General features: G+C 35.6%; 1 protein-coding gene across 1 annotated transcript; it reads right to left on the bottom strand.

Annotated features, from left to right (window-relative positions):
• Nucleotides 1-3,219: 3,219 nt before the first annotated feature.
• LOC121876163 (breakpoint cluster region protein-like) lies at nucleotides 3,220-18,203 on the bottom strand. The gene is made up of 14 exons (XM_042381108.1): nucleotides 17,976-18,203; nucleotides 17,382-17,567; nucleotides 16,525-16,731; nucleotides 15,856-15,975; nucleotides 15,279-15,401; nucleotides 13,891-14,082; nucleotides 12,812-13,000; nucleotides 11,606-11,795; nucleotides 10,512-10,708; nucleotides 9,579-9,745; nucleotides 8,443-8,582; nucleotides 8,082-8,322; nucleotides 6,997-7,209; nucleotides 3,220-6,519 (listed from the first exon to the last, which is right to left on the bottom strand). Exons 1-14 carry the CDS (start codon nucleotides 18,165-18,167, stop codon nucleotides 6,489-6,491), a joined length of 2,388 nt encoding a protein of 795 aa, XP_042237042.1. The 5' UTR covers nucleotides 18,168-18,203; the 3' UTR covers nucleotides 3,220-6,488.
• Nucleotides 18,204-18,829: the final 626 nt, after the last annotated feature.

Below are 18,829 nucleotides of genomic sequence, written 5' to 3'. Positions count from 1 at the left end.
GTACAGTACAGTCAATACTACCCAACTGGAAGCCTATTACCTGCCAAAAATATGATGGAACGCCAGAAAAGGGTCAGGCAGTAAGAAATTTGCCGTGTGCAGTGTCCAGTCATTCACTTGGCTCCCACCAAATTGCCAAGTTCTGCCATTTGAACAAATCCTACTGAAAACTATGCCATCTCATCTTAGGCCAATTGTACATTCATTTTCCTTTCACAGGATGTAGTTCTTATTTTTCCTTATAATAATGATAAGTCTTCCTGGCTCAATTTGTATCTTAACACTATTATCAAGGGTAATGAAAATGTTGATAATCAATACTTCTACATATTTTTTAAGTACAAATACAACTCTGTATACAATAGATGCAAAAATACAGTTTCTGGTCCACTACTGTGTTTCTCAATCAATGCTGTGTGAACATAAGTCTTCAGAGAAAAATCAGTGGTAGACACAAGGTACCACAATCAACAGTGAGGCAAAATATTTAATATGTTTTTGGTACACACTGGGCTATTGAGAAGCACATTATATATGTATATATGTATGTATGTAAGTATACAGACACAGACATTTGTATGCATAAGTAAATATATACAGAGACACAGGCACACACACCTACTTTCATGCACAAAGAATACAAACTTACACACATACAGGAAGTTAACACATTGAATTCTAGAACACATCAGAAGAATACTAGTGATATGAAAGTAAAAAAAGTCTACAATTGCAGGTGTCTTTTGCCATTCCTCATCAGACAAGTAACTGATGCTTGAAAGGATTCACAGTAAGGTGATGGTCAAGCTCGTCAATAAGACCCACAGTAGGTGGAAACTTCCATGTCAGTACAATGAAGCTGAGGAGAACACCTGTGCATGAAGGACTGTTTCAGGTAATGGACTCGAGTTCTTGTTAAAGGATTTATTTTAATGGAAATTCACTAAACATTTTCTTTACATGTGTGTGAATAACAGTTAACTTTCCATCACCCACTCTTACACGACTCTTCTTCAGGAATATAACAGATGCTGTATCATGTTGTAATATTTAAATACAGTACAGAATTAAAATCCATGCTTCTGGTATCAAGATATAAATTTAATAATTACAATTTGGAGTGGTTATATAAATGAATATAAAATAATTTTCAACAGTCTAGTACAGTATACCCCCCGTTTAAAATATTCTATGCCAGGATTGTATTTTTGCCTACATGGGGAAATTGATAAAGATCCTAACACTCTGGACTACAGTACTTCATACACAGTAACTGCTTGGACCACTTCTTGTGGGATACATATCCAGATTAATTATTTGTATTCAACTGCATTGATCTTTATACTTTTCGTTTCTCTCAGGCCCGTCACCACATGTTCTGAGACTCTCGGTGGATGTGTACAAATTGATTTCTCTATACGACCCTTTTATTTTTACACTTTTTTTTTTAATCTTATTTTGTAAATTTTTTTTCTGAACTGTATTTGTTTTATATTTATTTTTGTTTCTTTACTGTACTGTACTGTACTTACTTTCTATAAATGATAAAAACCTATGTTTTGTCTTCAATTCATGATTTTGAGAACAAATACAGTATTGAGCTTTCCTATACAGTAATGTACAGTATATCTATTAGAAGCAATATTTAGATAAATGTTGCAGGATTTTTTGATGAACAATGGTAGTACAGTACAGTGTTACCTCAATCACGGGTATAATGTTTTCTGTGGCCAGAAGTCTTAGCATTTTGTACAGCTCACTGTAGGTGGCTGACAACCGGTAGTCCAGAGTGCTAATACCAGAAGGGATACCCTACACAGATATGCAATTAAAAATTGTAGTACAGGTTGTACCTCTCTAGTCCGGCAACCTCGGGACCTGACCGGTGCCGGACCATGGAAATTCACCCTTTTCCTGGATAGACAGTGACTTGTGCTTATGCTTGGAAGCACTAGCACCACTTTCTCTGCATCATGGTCTCTTTTAAGACATATTGAAGGGTTAAATGTCGTATAGTAGCTTCTCAAATTTCGCGAGTTTTTAATTCAACGTATTTTATTGGAACACACACACCAAAAAAAAATAAATAAAAATTTTGACGGCGGAAACTTGAATTTCGACGGGTTTGAACGGCCCGCCAACGTGCAGACGACGTGCATAATCGTGTAAACAGCGTCATTTCTCTTATGTACAAAAGATTCATTATTGTTTATTACTGAATGTCTTTTTTACTGAATTAATGTTTATGTGTGCAAAATGAGCAATACAATTCATTAATAATACGTAGAATATCAAAACACACGAGGAAATGACACAGCATTGTTTTCGTTGAATACAAAACCAGTGACTGACTGGTTCTACATATAAAACTGAAGAAAATAAGACTTTGGTTGTAGCTGTAGTAACATTAATATGGTTGTTTTAAGTAATGTTATTTAATGTTAATAAATGGAACAATAGAAGTAGCTAACAATAATGGTAAAGAAAAAAGAAAGAACGCGTATGTAAGTGCGCACACGTGAAACATATCGTCATTACTTTACATAAGAATATGAAAGCTACACTTATTTACTGTTCATATATATTTTAATTAATGTTTCTGAATTTGTTTTTATTGAATTAATGTTTGTGTGCAAAATAAACAATACAATTTATTAATAATACATGGAATATAAAACACACGAGAAGACGAGACGGCTGCCGGCATTGTTTATGTTAAAGCTTACAAAACCAGTGACTGATTGGTTCTACATATAAAACTGAAGAAAATAAGACCCTGATTGTAGCTGTAGTAAAATTAATGTAAAAAAATAATATGGTTGTTTGAAGTACCTGTAATGTTATTTAATGTTAATAAATGGAACAATATAAGTAGCTAACCATTAATGGTAAAAAAAAGTGAGTGCGCATATGTAAGTGCACACATGTGAAAACATGTCGTCATTACTCTACATAAGAATATGAAAGCAACACTTATTTCCTGCTCATATATATTGAAGGGTTAAATGTTGTACTCTGTATAGACAAGCAGAGAGAGAGAGCGAGCAGCCGAACTGCCGGATGTAAACAAACCTTAATTTCCCGCGGCTTTGTTGTTGTTTTTTTTTACGGGGATTAGCCCACCCGGGCATAGGTCACTGACCCACATTGGGGCCTGAGGGGCAAAAATTTAATACTCTTGTAATAATAATAATAATTCAGATAAGTAAAAAAAAAAAAAAAAGTTGCCTATCTACCTATTGGACAAACTAAAATCGTTCCGGACCACGGGTGTTTCCGGACCACAGAATGCCGGACTAGAGAGGTACAACCTGTACAAGTACTAAAAATAATTATTCCTGTTTCACAGAATAGATTAGAAGAGAAGCAACATACTGTACTGTATTCCATAAAACTGACTGGCATAAGAAGTACACTATTGAAAAATCAGCTTTCCTTCAGAAATATAAATTCTAAGACATGATACTGACCACTTAAAGTTTTGGTTCTTTTACCTGACAGTTCCTAATCCAACAATACAGTGTCCTTACCTATTTGTTCAGTTCTATATATCTGTGCTTGTATGTGGCCTGCAGCCTCACTCTCCTGGTTACTTAGTCCCTTATGCACAGGTCCCCCTCTGAGCTGAATAAAGTGTTCTGGCGTTGGCCAAATAAAATATTAAAATTGGCGTCACCACAGTGAAGGGGGTAACGAATGTAGTTGGGGTAAGCAAATATGAAAACTGTACAGAAATAAAGTTTCCATCTAACATTGTGAGTTTTAACTCCTAGCATCTCATAGTTTACAGAATACTTATCAATTATCAGTTTCACTGAAGAATAAACAAAACATTAAGTTATTTGTGAAATCAAAGAATAGTTATGGGCATTGTTTAATATATTTTTGTTTTAAATTGATATAGATAAACAGTGTTGAGTATTCATTGAAAAAACACAATTGTATAAATGAGTGATGTTTAGAAATTGTAAAAGTAGCTGAAGTAAATTAAATTGTATGCAATTATTAGAGCCACTAAATTAATGGTATAGTGTATTCATTATAATAAAGAATTAACATGTACCCATTATTGAAAAAGATTCAAAATTTGAACTGAACAAACACAATTAAGTTACCTGGGTCATGGATACACAGCAATATACACAAGTCTGTAGTGTTCCGTTTCTTCTTCATCCACAATTGTATTTTCGAAGAACATTAATATTTTCTCCTGTATTGAAGTAGAAGTTTATCTTTCCAGAGGGTGAAGAGTTTATATACTATATAGTCTCTGATGAGGCTTAAGATAAAACTAACCTAAAATATAACATGTCTTCACTGATACATTTACACAAGAATATCCTGACTTCCAATGTACAAAATAAGCACAATGTACAAATATATACAGTATACAAGTATCTACAGCGACATAAGCATATAACATAATTTTTCTCACAATTCTGAATTATGAGCAGAGTATTATTTTTAAAAGGCTACTACGACGCTTGCAATGCTCCACTGCAGCAATGTGACTGGAAACCTGCATTTTGTTAAGGTGTAAAAGTGACATTAACACCTCACACAGGACAAATAGTGCACCATTAATAAAATATCATGACCAGTGTTTACAGGGCTTGGATTATAATATGCTATGCTACAATATTGGAGCCACATGAATTAAATAAGTTTCATCAGTCTAGTATGGAAAATACAAACAACACATACTCACTAATATACTTAGTAAAGGTATTAAAAAATATTAGGCATTTCCCCCTTGAGTAGAACATACTATGTCAGTACATTTCAGAAGGCCTCGGTTGTTATCCAAAAATGTTGACTTTTGTTTTTCATCCACTGATACAAAGGCAAAACAAGGTAGTGAACACATGGTAGCTAGTAGTTCATCAAAAAGGACTACTGTTCAGAGTAAACCTAACATGACATACTCTGGTATACTCAGATATGTTATAGGAAGGTTAATTCCTATCTCACACACAACATTATCAAAAAATCACAAAGGCCAAAGTGATCACTGATTTCCTGTTTTGTACAATTCCTCCGATAATTTGCCTGAGACTACGATACTGTTGTCGGGTGATAAGTCAAATGGGACCCAGTCATATTAAATCCTAACCTAACCTCACCAATCATTACACTTGGAGTCCAGTTGTAAAAGGCTTAAAATCCTAACGGTTACGTTAGGTTGGGGCCCAATAGAATGGAGGCCCATTTCACTAACAACCTGTTTATAATAACCACTGAGAAACTATGGAAACAACACATTAATTTGTCTAATGCAATGTTCTTACAAACAAGAAAGGAAAAAATATTTTGCAAGGTTTTAAAGAACATATGCAGGAAAAGTATCACCATCTTTCACAAATTACAGCCAACTAAATAAAAAAAGAAGAGCATCACGCAACACAAATGTATCACAGTAGTAATGGCTTAAAATTAAATTATGAATCACTGGAATTATAATACAAAGAACAAATTATGGCAACATTCCCACTGAAACTTCGTATTACTGTATAGAGAAAATTATAAACCATATACAATAAAAGTTATGAAACGAAGTAGTAGCTCGACAACAACCAAAATATATAACATGAAAATAATGGAGATTAAAGAAACTCAGGAATGGTTGAGGATAAACAAAAGTGGACTTGATCACAAAATGTAAATAAAATACTTCTGCAAACAGTAATGGAATGGCAGTTTAACATTCCTTTGTTGTCTAGAAATATGTTCATGTGATACAAGAGGCCCTATGCCATACAAGTGAATTATGTGTGCATCAGCAATAACCATCTTGCTCTTAAGGCATTGAGACTATGGCTGGGCTAATTTATGTATCATCTTGTAGCAGAGGAGAAATAAAGGTAACTTTTTCAACTAACCAACTCTTGTAGCTGCAGCATCAATTTATAACCCAGAGAATTATATACATATACATATACAGCTACTGTATCACAAAACACAGAAAACATTTTCTTTAGTACTGAAGAAAGTAATAATTGTTAGAGTATAATGTATTGTAAATAAACACTTTTCTCCAGACAATTCAGTTATAAGGCTTTGAGTTTAAAGCTCTTGTGTATTGATTCATGTTTGACACTAATTCATTAACATGTATAATTCTAATGCAGGAAAAGTCACTTTGTAAAAAGTTTAGGTAGCATAAGACTCATTACAGTATAGGCATAAGACCATAAGGTCTCATTGGTCGACACACAAAGACTGTACTGTACTACAATGGCAGACATATTTTTTCTCCTAAAGAAAGTTCTTTGGCTCACTTGCCTAACTCAGCAGCTGATGATCTAGTTCTTCTCATATATTAAACTACAATATAAATGATCTTTACATACTGTATTACAAAAGAATACTTACATTAATCTGGGGAAGTAGATGCAATCAGATGGAAATTGCTCGAGTGATGGGGATTTTGCCGTAAAAACAATGCAAAGTACTGTAGATATCTTGCATGCAGGTATATTTTCTGTTTTTCATTCTTGCATGCCCTCCCCTTCTATATTGCTGGATGGGAGGGACAAAAACAAATATGACTCTCCATTTGCTATCATCTATTCATACTGCTGTAACATCCCCATCAACCACTCGAGGACAGGCTCATGTACACTACTGCTTTTGAAGCTTTATCCGGGTCCTGTACTTTACTTCTAGCCTTGTACAATATTTAAATCTAAGGAAAGCTTTCTTATGCTCTACAATGAGATCACATTTTCTGGTTGGTTATGAATATTAGATAATTCTCACTAAAATTGGAAAATGATAATAGCCTAAACACCACTTAACTCTCATGTGATTTTCAATATGTTGTTAAGTAAATATTTTAATACAACAACAACACTGATGCAGCAATTAATTATGTACACCATATATAATATTTCCATTCATTAGATTATAGTAATGCAATAGTACAGCAAAACAACAATATGAAATGAATGAATACCAGTTAAGTTTATTCAGAATCACTTGTAGTTCTGTACTCACTGATTACCAATTTGAATGGGTTCACCGTTTGCACGCCGGGTAAGGAAAAAGTGGAGAATACCCGCTTGGGCCATGACATCAACAGTCCCTGCAGCCAATTTTTCTGCTGGTGATGGGTTGCCAGGTTTAGCTCCGGGCCTTAGGAGAGTCGGACCGAATACTGTTGCCAGATTGTGCAGTGACATCTTGTTTAGGTGCTCCATTTCATGAATTCTGTAAGTCAAAATAACAGTTACAAGAGAGAGAAGAAAAAAGTATTGTACTGTAAATGGTTTTTCTTAATGTTGGTGAAGAAATGAATGTTTAGTTCTATCTACAGTATCTACATGTCTAAAAATGTCTATAACTCAAAGAAATATTTACCTGAAACCCTGTAAACATCTATTCAATAATTAGTCTATAATCATAGAAGGCATCAACCACTGGTGAAAATGAAAAAAAAATATGTATAAATTTTGATGATAAAAGCATTCCAGGTTTTATACAAATTGACTACCATCTCTGCACCAAGTTTGGCAAAAATCAGATGAAAAATAAAGGAATTGTAAATGTTAAAATGCAAATACAAAATATAAATGAGGCATTTAATTTACAAAAAGTAAAGACACCAAAAGCATTACTTTTCTTGTGCTGGTTGATGGTCATTTATTCTGAAGTTTTAAAGTGGTAGTTTTTATGTACAGATCCTCCAGCTGAACATCTCTAAACAAAATAATACCAATTGTAATTCATCTATAAGAAATACCAGTAATCAGCAGTTTACATTTGCACTCAACAAAAATTACTGGGTGTTATTTGCTACTGTGTGACAAAATCTAGTTACTTTATCACAAACCAAGGCCCAAAAAGCAGTTGACCCCTTTCACATGAAGCATGTCAGGCAACTGTGTATACACAGTTATAAGCATACTTACGTGTGTATTAAAGCTATTGTAAAAGTGTTCAACACATACAAGAATTAAACAAAATATAAATATTTCTCATATTCTACCTACAAGCAATCAATATTCATCCTGTACAATGAGCATATTATTGAAAAATAGGACTGTAAGTCAAGAATACAGGAAAAGAATTCTGCTGCTTACTTGACTAAATGTTCCAAGAGGTAAGCTATGATAGACTGATTTAATTGAGGCAGCGACGAGAAAAGTTTGAGCAATGTGGTCTTCTTGTATTCCAAGTCTGTGGCACTATACGCCTCAAAAAATCGTGGGTAAAGTTCACTGGTGTAGAGTGCTTCAGGAAGCTCCCGGAGGAACAGCTTGAGCAGGCCTGTTACAGAGTGGATGTCCACTTCTTTCACGAGTTGCTCTGCTTCATAAGGATCTGAAAAATAGTGTATTTATAGGATTAAAAAGATTATATACTTACAACAAAGTAGGTTAATACAGTACAGTTAATGAAAACTTAATTTTGTCATCTATTGCACCCAAGAAATAAACTTACTTGCTTCAAAAGATTTCTTGAGTTTTGTTATATCAGATGCCAAGCCAGAGACTCGGTAAATTCCCACCTCCTGCATGCCACGTCTCTCAACCTCTCTAACACAACGAGTTACGATAAATGGAACGCTTCGCTTCTCTCGTCTGTAAGAGGATAAAGTGTATGTATTGTACAGTACAGTATACAAAATTTTCCAACAACAGTTTCTAAGTACAATAAGCCCTTTCCATATACAGCACAGGGGATCCCCAACTTACGAACACCTGCCGATATGAACGGGGTTAAACTTTAAATTTACAGTACCGGTATTTTATTTACCCGGTGACTCATTTTTTACTTTCATTTACTGTATTTTGTCTTTCTATCTCTTTTCTCTTAAATTAAGTGATTTTAGATGTATATTAGGACTTAAGCTATGATATAGTGGGATTTTAAACATTGATCTGTAAGTACGGCAAGCACATAGAATGTGTTTCGACTTACGTACATTTTCCACTTAAAAACGTCCTTAGGAACGGAACCCTTTCGTAACCCGGGGACTCCCCGTATAAAATTTTACTGCCACTTCATGCCACTTTTTGTTCTAGAAAATTTTCCCGAAAGAAATATAATAAAGCTTCACCATCTGAGGGAGTTACACTGTGGACGGTGAAGTGAAGGACCTAAACTAAAAGAGGGTTTAAGATCCTAGCTGACAAGTTAACTCCCTAACCTTCCTATAAATTACTCTGCACTCAACAAAAACTGAATAAATGTGATACATACATGTATACCGAACCTAACCTAATGCAAACCACTCACACTTTGATAAAGAGAACATTGTTAGTACTGTACCTGTCAATTAGGAAACAAGAGGTGTGGAGTACAGTATTTTCTTTATTTCTTTACAACTTTTCAGCCAGTATCTACACTTGTCTTCCACCTCCTTTAATATTTCCCCTCTTCCTATTGAGGTTTCTGTACCCCATGAACCTTACCATATGAAAGTGGAAGATGACTACAGTAAAGGCAAGACACAGATACACACAAACTTATTTAGCTTAACCCATTCACCTCAGACTTTAATAAACAAAACACGGGAAGTAAATTAAAAACATTACCTTTCTACAGATGATTAACAGAATTTATTACCATCTTACCTGCAAGTATGAGCAATGTTGGCACCAAATAGCCCTGAGGACTTGCCAGTGGGCACCCTTCTTAAGGTTGCCTCAGGTGGCAGGAACTTGAGGGACAGAACTAACACCAGGTCCTGGAGGCTGACACGTCGCTCGGTTAAAGTACTGTTCAACCAAGATCGTGATAGCTGTAAGGAAAGAAAAATTGTAGTCATAAATCACAACATCCATATATCTTTACTAAAGCTGTAACAATACAAGTATTGATTGTTTCCTAATTAAAAATAAATCTTAAAATAGAAGGCAACAGGGAACTTAAACAGAGGAAAAACTGTGTGTACTACATTGAAAAATAACATAAATTGTGATGGTAGACATGAAGGGAAAGTTAAATATGATAGAGTCAAGTCAGAAGAGCATTTCATAATCTTAAAGAGATCTGTTGAAAAGAGATACATACTTATCTTAGAGTATAAAAAAAAAGGCTGCTGGAATGCAATGTATGATCAATATCATTTATGGGTCACAAGCATGGATATCCAACAGGGGAACCCGGAGAATAAATGCTTCTAAAGTGTGGTGCTACAGAAGAAGTATTAAATATATAAATAAGATTGACTGGAACACTGACAGAAGTACTGAAAATTTATAGAACAAGTAAAATTATTCTTTAAACATAGGGGCAGAAACAGGAATGGATGAAAGAAATTAAAAGGCAGGTCCCCCAGAGTTACAAAATATGGGAGAATTGGTTATTGTATTGTAGTCTAAAATCTTTTGGGAGTGGTCAATACTTGCTGTCAAACCACAGACCTGATGAAGACCACTTCACTAACTATAACATAAACATCCACACAACAATGTCATCTATGATATGTCTGTTGTTCCTAAGCTTGATTAAGTAACCTGACTATATTCCTTGTGGCAGTAGACTATCAAATAAAAATCACAAACCTCCAAATGAGTTTTGCCCCTCAGCTGTGTTCCCAGCTTTGGATGGTCCTCATAGCACAGAATACGGAGAGTCTGTGAACCCTCTAACTCGATGATGAAATCTTGGTTCCAGTGAGGTTCCACTGCTTCAGTGACCTTTGTTTTAGCCTTGCGGAAGAAGTGCCCGTACGAGTCTACTTCGAAGCACACATACATGTCTGTGGATACAAACCATTGTTAACAGGTAAAATTAAAGAGAATAATAAAAATGACAGCTACAGTAGATGTGTTAACATACTACTACACACATGTACTGTACAGCTATGACCAATTACTGACAATTTACACAGCTGTATATACTGAACAGTAAATTCCTCAAATTATGTACAGTAGATGGAGACCAGCTAAATTTCATTTGATGGACTGTTCAGGTACAGTAACTGATATTCTATCAAATGTATTGAACATACCAATAGTTATCCAGATACCAACTTATACACATACAGTCTCTCCTCGCCTTACGACGGGGTTCCGAACCGACGACCAGGTCGTAAGTCGAAAAGGCGAAAATAATACATAGAAAATCTAAAATGGGTGTCTCTTTTTCTTCTCAGCACCACGAGAACTCTCACTTTCACGCTTGCCAGCCATTTTAAAGGGAATTACAAACGAAAATTTTGTCAGTACACAGCGAGAACACTAACGTCAGGGACTCGAAAATACGTAATTTGAAAAATATTTTATACGGCTGAGGCGGTCGTATGTCTGGGTGGTCGTAAGTCGAGTAGGTCGTAAGTCGAGGAGTACCTGTATAAAGTTTTTACTGTATATACAGTCCCTGTCTTGGGACCAAATCTTATTCTGTAGAAACATGGCTACAGTTAGATAATGGTTGTTAATGGTTAGACAGGTTTCTTTACATGTAATTTTGAGATATGTGCAACTATTCAGAGATGGATCTATTTCTTAAAAAGCAGGAAGCTCGTACACCAAAACCACCATGAATCAGTATTTTGCCAAAAATCTGGAACATCCTTGAGCCACATAAATTCAGACTGAAGGGACTTTAGTGTACTGTATCTGTACGACCATATAATGTATCTCATAACACTTACTTGCTGGACTAGTGAGGCCATGTAGACTAGATACCACGATGTGAAGATCACCAAGCAACAGTGAATCATCTCGACCAGATTTGAGCAAGAATGACCCCATATTGGTCTTCAAGAAGGATCGACAAGCTGTGATCCATCCCTGCAGCTCCTGAAGGGTGAGGGAGCTTCCTCCGACACCAGGGGTGTTGTTCTGAAATAGATTAATATGAAATAATCTGTTGTATACAAATAAGCAATGTCTGTCGAAGTCTTCCATAAACAGTATAAGAACAATAAAAAAAAGGTGTAATATTATCCACATCAAATAAATATTTTTCACATGAATAAAACATCAAAATTACAGTATTTATATAAAGTACATAAGGTCATTTCAAGTTTATAAGATATATCTGGATCATCTACACATATATATACAGGTACCATTTGTTGTGAAACTGCATGAGATATCTTCCTTGAGTCAGAAACTAGGAAATATGTAAGCTACAATATATCTCCTCCTTTAATATGTAAAACCAAACTGTTACCATCAACCAAAAAGGTATTAGAATAATGCATGCCGGTTACCTGCATCTAAGTGGGTCAAGATTATAAAACAGGGTAACTTGTCAAAACAGTTAAAAAAATTAATACTAAAGTTTCAAGCAGATCAGTTACTTTCACGAGGTAAACAATCAACAATATCCTAACCAGTGTACACATTACTGACTACCCTCAGCAACATGTGAACCTGAGGTGATAAGAACCCAACATGCAGGACAACACTGTGGTCATAAATTACACCAGTAATTCTCACAAAACAAGAAGTAAACAGTGAGCGAGAAGAGTGGGGGCGTATGGCACGAGGTACGAGGGGGAGAAATGACTCAATGTGAACCGTTCCACCCTCCAATAAATGAGGATTTAGTAGAACGCAGCACAACTTGCAGTATGATGATGAACCTAAAACCTGTAAATGGGAACTTAGGATATAAAACATGAAATATTAACCAATCAAATGTGTCTAAATCTCTCAGGTAACTTCCCAAATTTATACGCACACGAGAAATATGTCACGACTCGAGTTAAAATTTTTTGAGACGGCTCCACCCACTCCAGCTGTGTGAGGAGCAGCCATTACACATTGGTCATTAAAACACTTCAGACTGAGTTTGTGAATGTATGGGTTATTATGGTAGATAATTACAACCTAATTTCTTCTGCGCTTACCTGTAGAACTTGAATGGCTTCACCCCACTGATCTCGCTCATATTCTGATGAGATAAGGAATGTGTGGACTGAGCCGGCTCTCTTGGATATTCTGAAGGGTAGGTTGGGTGATGCTAGTACCAGCTGAGCTTCCAGTTCTGCTAACTTCTTCCTCTGTTTCTCATTCCGCGCAATGTTCATGCGGCCAGCCTGCAGAAACACGGGAACGCTAAATGGTAGATACACGACAATATTTTCAACAGATGATAATTTACTTTGTTCAAAATTCTATTAACAGATACATAACTAAAGTACAGTACACCTATTACTAACAAATAATACTTAATTGGCTTTTCATTGTATATGTTAAATCTTCATATCGACACAGGTCTAAATCACTAAATGTCCACTACAATCAGTTGAAATTATCCTCATGATTAATAACATTACACAACTCTAACATATGGCCAAGTTAACAAGCTTATCACACACACTGTAAGACACCTCTCGTGTAAAATAAATACAATATATTATGTTCTCACGCACGCACGCACGCGCACGCACACACACACACACACACACACACACACACACACACACACACACACACACACGCACACACACGCACACACACACACACACACACAGTCAGCTCTTATCTTATATAAACTGAACAGTATACAAAATATTCCATTATCATCTATTTATAGCCCTTTCACTGTGTACAGGAGGTAAATTAAAACAGAGCCTTGTTACAGATACCCACTGAAAATATTTGACACTAATGATGCTCACCGGGCAATCTTAAAAATGTGACTTTTTTAGCTGTATCTGTCACTTCCTGTATACTGACTAACTCCATCACTGATAAAAAAAAAAAATCCAGTGTTATGCATACCAGCCCACACTGACGGAGCTTGTGGCTAATTCATGGTAATCTTATTTTGTTATCCAATCAACTGTGTAGTTTGTTACATGTTATCCATTAATTCTTCATCAGCTCACACCATTATCACGTACATTATCCAATCTACTCTCTGCTGTTCTTGTTTCCTCCAATATCATAGTTTTATTTTTCAGTTAATGGTGTTGAAACTTACCCCTTTATCACCCATGTTGTCCACCCTCCTCAGCTGGTCTCGCACTGTGGAGGCTTGAGACTTAAGAGACACCAGGTTTGGAGGGTTGGACTCCTTCAGGGTCTCGGGTCCACTGTCGTTTAACACAACGATGTCATGGAGGCTGATGTACCACTTCACTTCAAATGTAAACTTCTCTGATCTACCAGTTGGCTGTAAGAAAAAAAGAAAAAGGTGTTACTTTTCAAATTTGTTAAGCACATTAGGTTTCAATGCTGCATATTTTTTTTTCAATATTTCAGTGAATAGTATTGCTGTTATTCTTCCATAATTTTTATGTGCCCCCCCCCCCCACCACCTTTCTCTGCAGGAAGAGTGGAAAAGTAAGGTAGAGGTGCCTTCCAAGACACTGAAATGCTCCCTATAAACACACACACACAAACTCATACTCTAAACATATATATGCAGTATCCATTGAATTTACAGGTTCTTTGGCAATGTTGTAAAATGCCTCTATTCAATAATGGTGAAAGTTATTAAACACTTCACACAGTATGTACACTTCAGGTAGTACCAGGGCCGAGTTGAGGTGGATTGAACTGGTACGCCTTACTGGTTGTAAACTTTCTATTAAATCATTCCTGTTAAAATATTCAAGGGAACACATTCCAATTGATATTATATACTTCACCAAATTTCAAGCCTTTACATAAGTACAGTATGTTCAATGATAATGTATTACAGTGGCTGTCATCACAAGGCAGATGGGAAGTGAGGGGTCTTTAGTAGTAGCCATGACATAAACAGAAATACTGAACTAACAATTTTAACTGTTTCAACACGTGAACCAGGTAATGGCTATAGCTATACCCTTGGAAATATTGACACTGTACATTAATGTTGATTAAAAAATTCAAGCAAAACCTGTAATAAAGCATCAGAAATATTACATTACAGATACAGCATTAGAAAATATAAAAACAATTATGCCAGCAATGTATGGAAGACGTTGCACTGTACGATAACTTGGCTGAGGCCGTGAGAGCCATATGTTGTAGACCTTGACTTGGGTGCAAAGGTTGTACAATTTAGAGAAAGACTTGTGGGAAACAACAATATTCCAGCATTCAACAACATGCTGTTTTTGTTGTGAAACTGTTGTTCACAATTTAGATATCAAATGATTCAAATCTGAACATTCCACTTGTTAACTTTTTACAACTCAAGCCCTGGGTAGTACAGTACAGGTACCAACATCATCATCTTCCAAAGAAATTCAGATTTTTTCTCCATATATCCAGTGTGGCTCTTTGAAAAATGACACCTGTATGTAGTTGTCTTCAAACATTATGTCAAAGAACTAGCTAAGTATTGCCCAACACAATTACTGTACTAAAGAACACACTTACTTTGTACTTGGCACACACAATAACATCGTTGAACAGGAAGAGATGTCTCAGTTTGCGGTGACCTTCTACCAGCTCCACTATGAATGAGTTGCGAACCAGATGTCGCTGAGGACGATCCTGAGCCTGAAAATGTTTACAGTTACTTCTTATGTAATGTAAATGCTTTATGATAACAGCTGTGAGAACATTGTGCAAATCATTTAGATATTTTCTTTAAGGCAGATCATAGTTTGTCCAGACATTTCTAATATATTACAGGTATTTGTAAGTAGGAGAATACAGTATAGAGAATATTAATACACTCACTACAAACTAATTATCAGACTTATAATCTAGATTTATACTAACACTTATCACTTATTACACTTACAAGTTATAAAGCTTATTATCAAACTAACTGGTAAAAGTAAACTAGTTTCTTACAGTGTTGACTGAAGATGAACTGAAGATGAACATAAAACTTTGTAATGTTAAAACTATATAAGCTTTTCCAATACAGTAGTCTTGTATGTTTTTCAGTATTCAATTTATATACAGTGCAACCTATTAAATGAAATGTACAGAGGCCAATACTTACAGGAAACATGGTTTCAGTGTGTACCATGGAGAGGTGTGTGAGGAAGTTCTGTGTGAGTCTGAGAGCTTCGCGTAGTGTTTCATGATCTGAGTGGTGCTCAGGAGTGTACTTGAGCAAGTCCTGAAATGGTTGCATAACATAAATTTTACAAATTTTTACATGTTTTCATTTTGATAAGAAAGAATATACAGCACAATACTGTATACTAAAGAAAACTTGTAGATGTAGGAAGGTAAGATCTCTTCTCATGGTAAAATTAACAACAATAGACCGAGGCATTATGATGATATATGTAATATAAAGTTACCTGCTATTATCAACATCTTAAAGTAATCAGTTACTCTGTATAATTAAAAATCATTCAGTAAAACAAATTTAAATACAGTGTGTATACTATACAAGCATTACAATATGAAAGTATCATTCTGTATTTCATGTCACTTAATCAATTTAATAACTTTTCCACCATATCTGCCAGGCTGACAATTTAAGAGAGGCCTTAGTTTGTACAGTGTATAAATAAAAATTCATTCATGCTACAGCTATTTCCTAAACTCAGAGAAAATACTTACACTCCATAGTACAGTACTGATTACACTAAATATCATTAAAGAAATGCCATCTACACATGATAAGGTAAACATATATTTGTAAAGGAATAAAACTCACATGTAAGACTAGAGCATTTTTCTGCACCCTGGCCACAGGTCGGTGCAGGAGGTCCTCCAGGGACTGTGCCTGGCTCTGGAGGGAGCGTAGTTTGATGGACCGGGTTATGTCAGCAAACTGTGGGCTCTGTGTGCTGCACCGCTTTACTGTCTCTACAGCACGAGGGTAATTTTGCAGAAATGTGGCATAGACATCCAGTTTACTTGCCTGTATGAAAGATATGAATAAATAAATTTGTTAAGTCTACAGACCCAGATGGACTATGTATATTAACACTTATAACTGCCAAGATAGTTTAATTCAGGACAGCAGAGTATCCTGTGTATAATGTACAAATTACATCCATTATTGCCTTCAGTGATTGTGATGACAACCCATAGTTACAAGTATGAATGCTTTGATTAAAGATTTACAAACATCTTAATTAGAAACGTTTAATCTATCAAACTTAAAATGTTACATTGATGGCAAAATAGAACTGACACAATTTGCATTTAGAAACAGTTAAATGAACTACAACAACCTAAATAAATTTGGATTTTCATTACAGCATTTACTCAAATAATTTTAATTTGACTCTAAATGATTGTTGTACTGTAATTCTAAGAGCCTTTTGTAACAGTAACATGATACCTAAGGAAATGAAACACCCCATCAAGATATTGCTCCTTTACACTGCTCAAACTAAAGTACAATAACTGTTGACATTCATGAGATTAGTATCTTCTTATTTGCACATAAAGTATAAAATGACATAAGATACAGGCACAAACTGAACCAGACATATTTGGTAAAAGACAGAAGATAACATGAAGGAAATGAACAGTATGTGAGATAAAACCTGTGATTAGTCTTACCAGAACTCTAAAAAGTTCTCCAATCGTGTTGGTGCCGTCCCACTGACTCGTGTTCTCCTTAAGTCCGTTCAGAAACTCACTATGGGTGGCGTGTAATTCTGTTATTCGGTAAAACACCGTCGAGAAGTCATCTGGTGAGATCACAGGCTGAGATGTTGTCAGTGTTGCCTTCAGTGCTTTCATATACTGTTGAAGAAAGTTAATACAGTATACTGTATTGATAAAAGATTAAGCACGAAGTAAGCATGAATTTATATACTGATTGTATTTTCTTAAAACGAAAATTTGAGACTACTGTACCTGCAATCAATGAATATAATACACAGGTAAAGTAGTGTAATTAATGACCCTTGAAATAATAAAAAATATAATACTTAAAACGACAATTATGCCATGTCCGATTATAAATCGTCTTTATATACATTTTCTCAATATTATAGACTCATTTTGCCAAATAACACAATCTTTTTCATGCTGATTAAACAAAGCAAAAAATATTTCACAAAAAATGTGATAAATACTGTATGAACTTTGAGTTGTAGTGAGCTTTAACCATGAGGACGCTTAATTAACCTCTTAAGTGACAACACTCACCTGGAGGACAACATCCAGACACTCGAGGTAGATGGTTTCCGACTCGACGATGGATGAGATAATACAACGGTACATAGTGAGCCTCTCAGCCTCTGCCACGGGGTCTGGTGTGGGCGGGGCAGGGGTGTCCGGCAGTTCTCCTGAGGACGCCCATCTCGTGGCGGTGGGCGGGGTGGGTGGAGCCGACGGCATGTGACTCGTAGACTCCACGCTGCTTCCATACACCCCTGCAAGACCAACACAGCTGTGTAAACTTGTTTATTAACTATACTAATACACCTTGATGATGTAATTTGGTAATATTAGTGCATAGTTTATTTTATATCATAACAGTTTAATCCTTATAGTTGTGCGGTGTTATAACGTTTAAAGGCACACTCAGCACACACACCACTGACTGACTCACGAGGAATGCTTATGTTATAAAGACAAACAATGAAGGTACATTTCCGTCGTCTTCGTGATGGTAAACTTATCAGCTATCTTGGCTTACGAATAATGTCCACGTTCGCCTGCATGAATTGAGTAAAAACTATGAAAATCACATAAAAACAAAGAGAACAACTGGGAAATATAATATAGAACTCCATGGCTAATTGAATGCACATTAAAGTTGGTCTCAGGCATGATGGCTCGTTAGAGACAAACGAGTGGCTAAAACGGAAGAATGGAAGGAAGGACTGACAGATAGATAAATAAATGGGAAGACAGATGAACAGATAGGTAGATGGATATATCATGTTGACAAGTGAACAGACGGATGGGTGAAAAGGTGTAAATTAATACGTCACACTGGATATAAAAATTAATGGAGGTTTAAGACACAGGCAAAGAGCAACTCACATTACAGCGAA

This window comes from Homarus americanus, unplaced genomic scaffold, assembly GCF_018991925.1.
Source record: "Homarus americanus isolate GMGI-L3 unplaced genomic scaffold, GMGI_Hamer_2.0 scaffold34921, whole genome shotgun sequence".
Lineage (NCBI taxonomy): Eukaryota > Metazoa > Arthropoda > Malacostraca > Decapoda > Nephropidae > Homarus > Homarus americanus.
Note: the sequence above shows the minus strand (reverse complement) of the source record. Positions and strands in the feature narration are given on the sequence as shown.

What these genes read in the sequence shown, in the direction of transcription:
- LOC121876163 (XM_042381108.1), bottom strand. Translation starts at nt 18,167, where the DNA reads ATGCCGTCGGCTCCACCCACCCCGCCCACCGCCACGAGATGGGCGTCC. An exon ending in TTGTGTGTGCCAAGTACAAA is followed by an intron (nt 14,083 to 15,278) that starts GTAAGTGTGTTC and finishes TTTTTCTTACAG; the next exon opens with CCAACTGGTAGATCAGAGAA. An exon ending in GGGGCAAAACTCATTTGGAG is followed by an intron (nt 9,746 to 10,511) that starts GTTTGTGATTTT and finishes CTTTCCTTACAG; the next exon opens with CTATCACGATCTTGGTTGAA.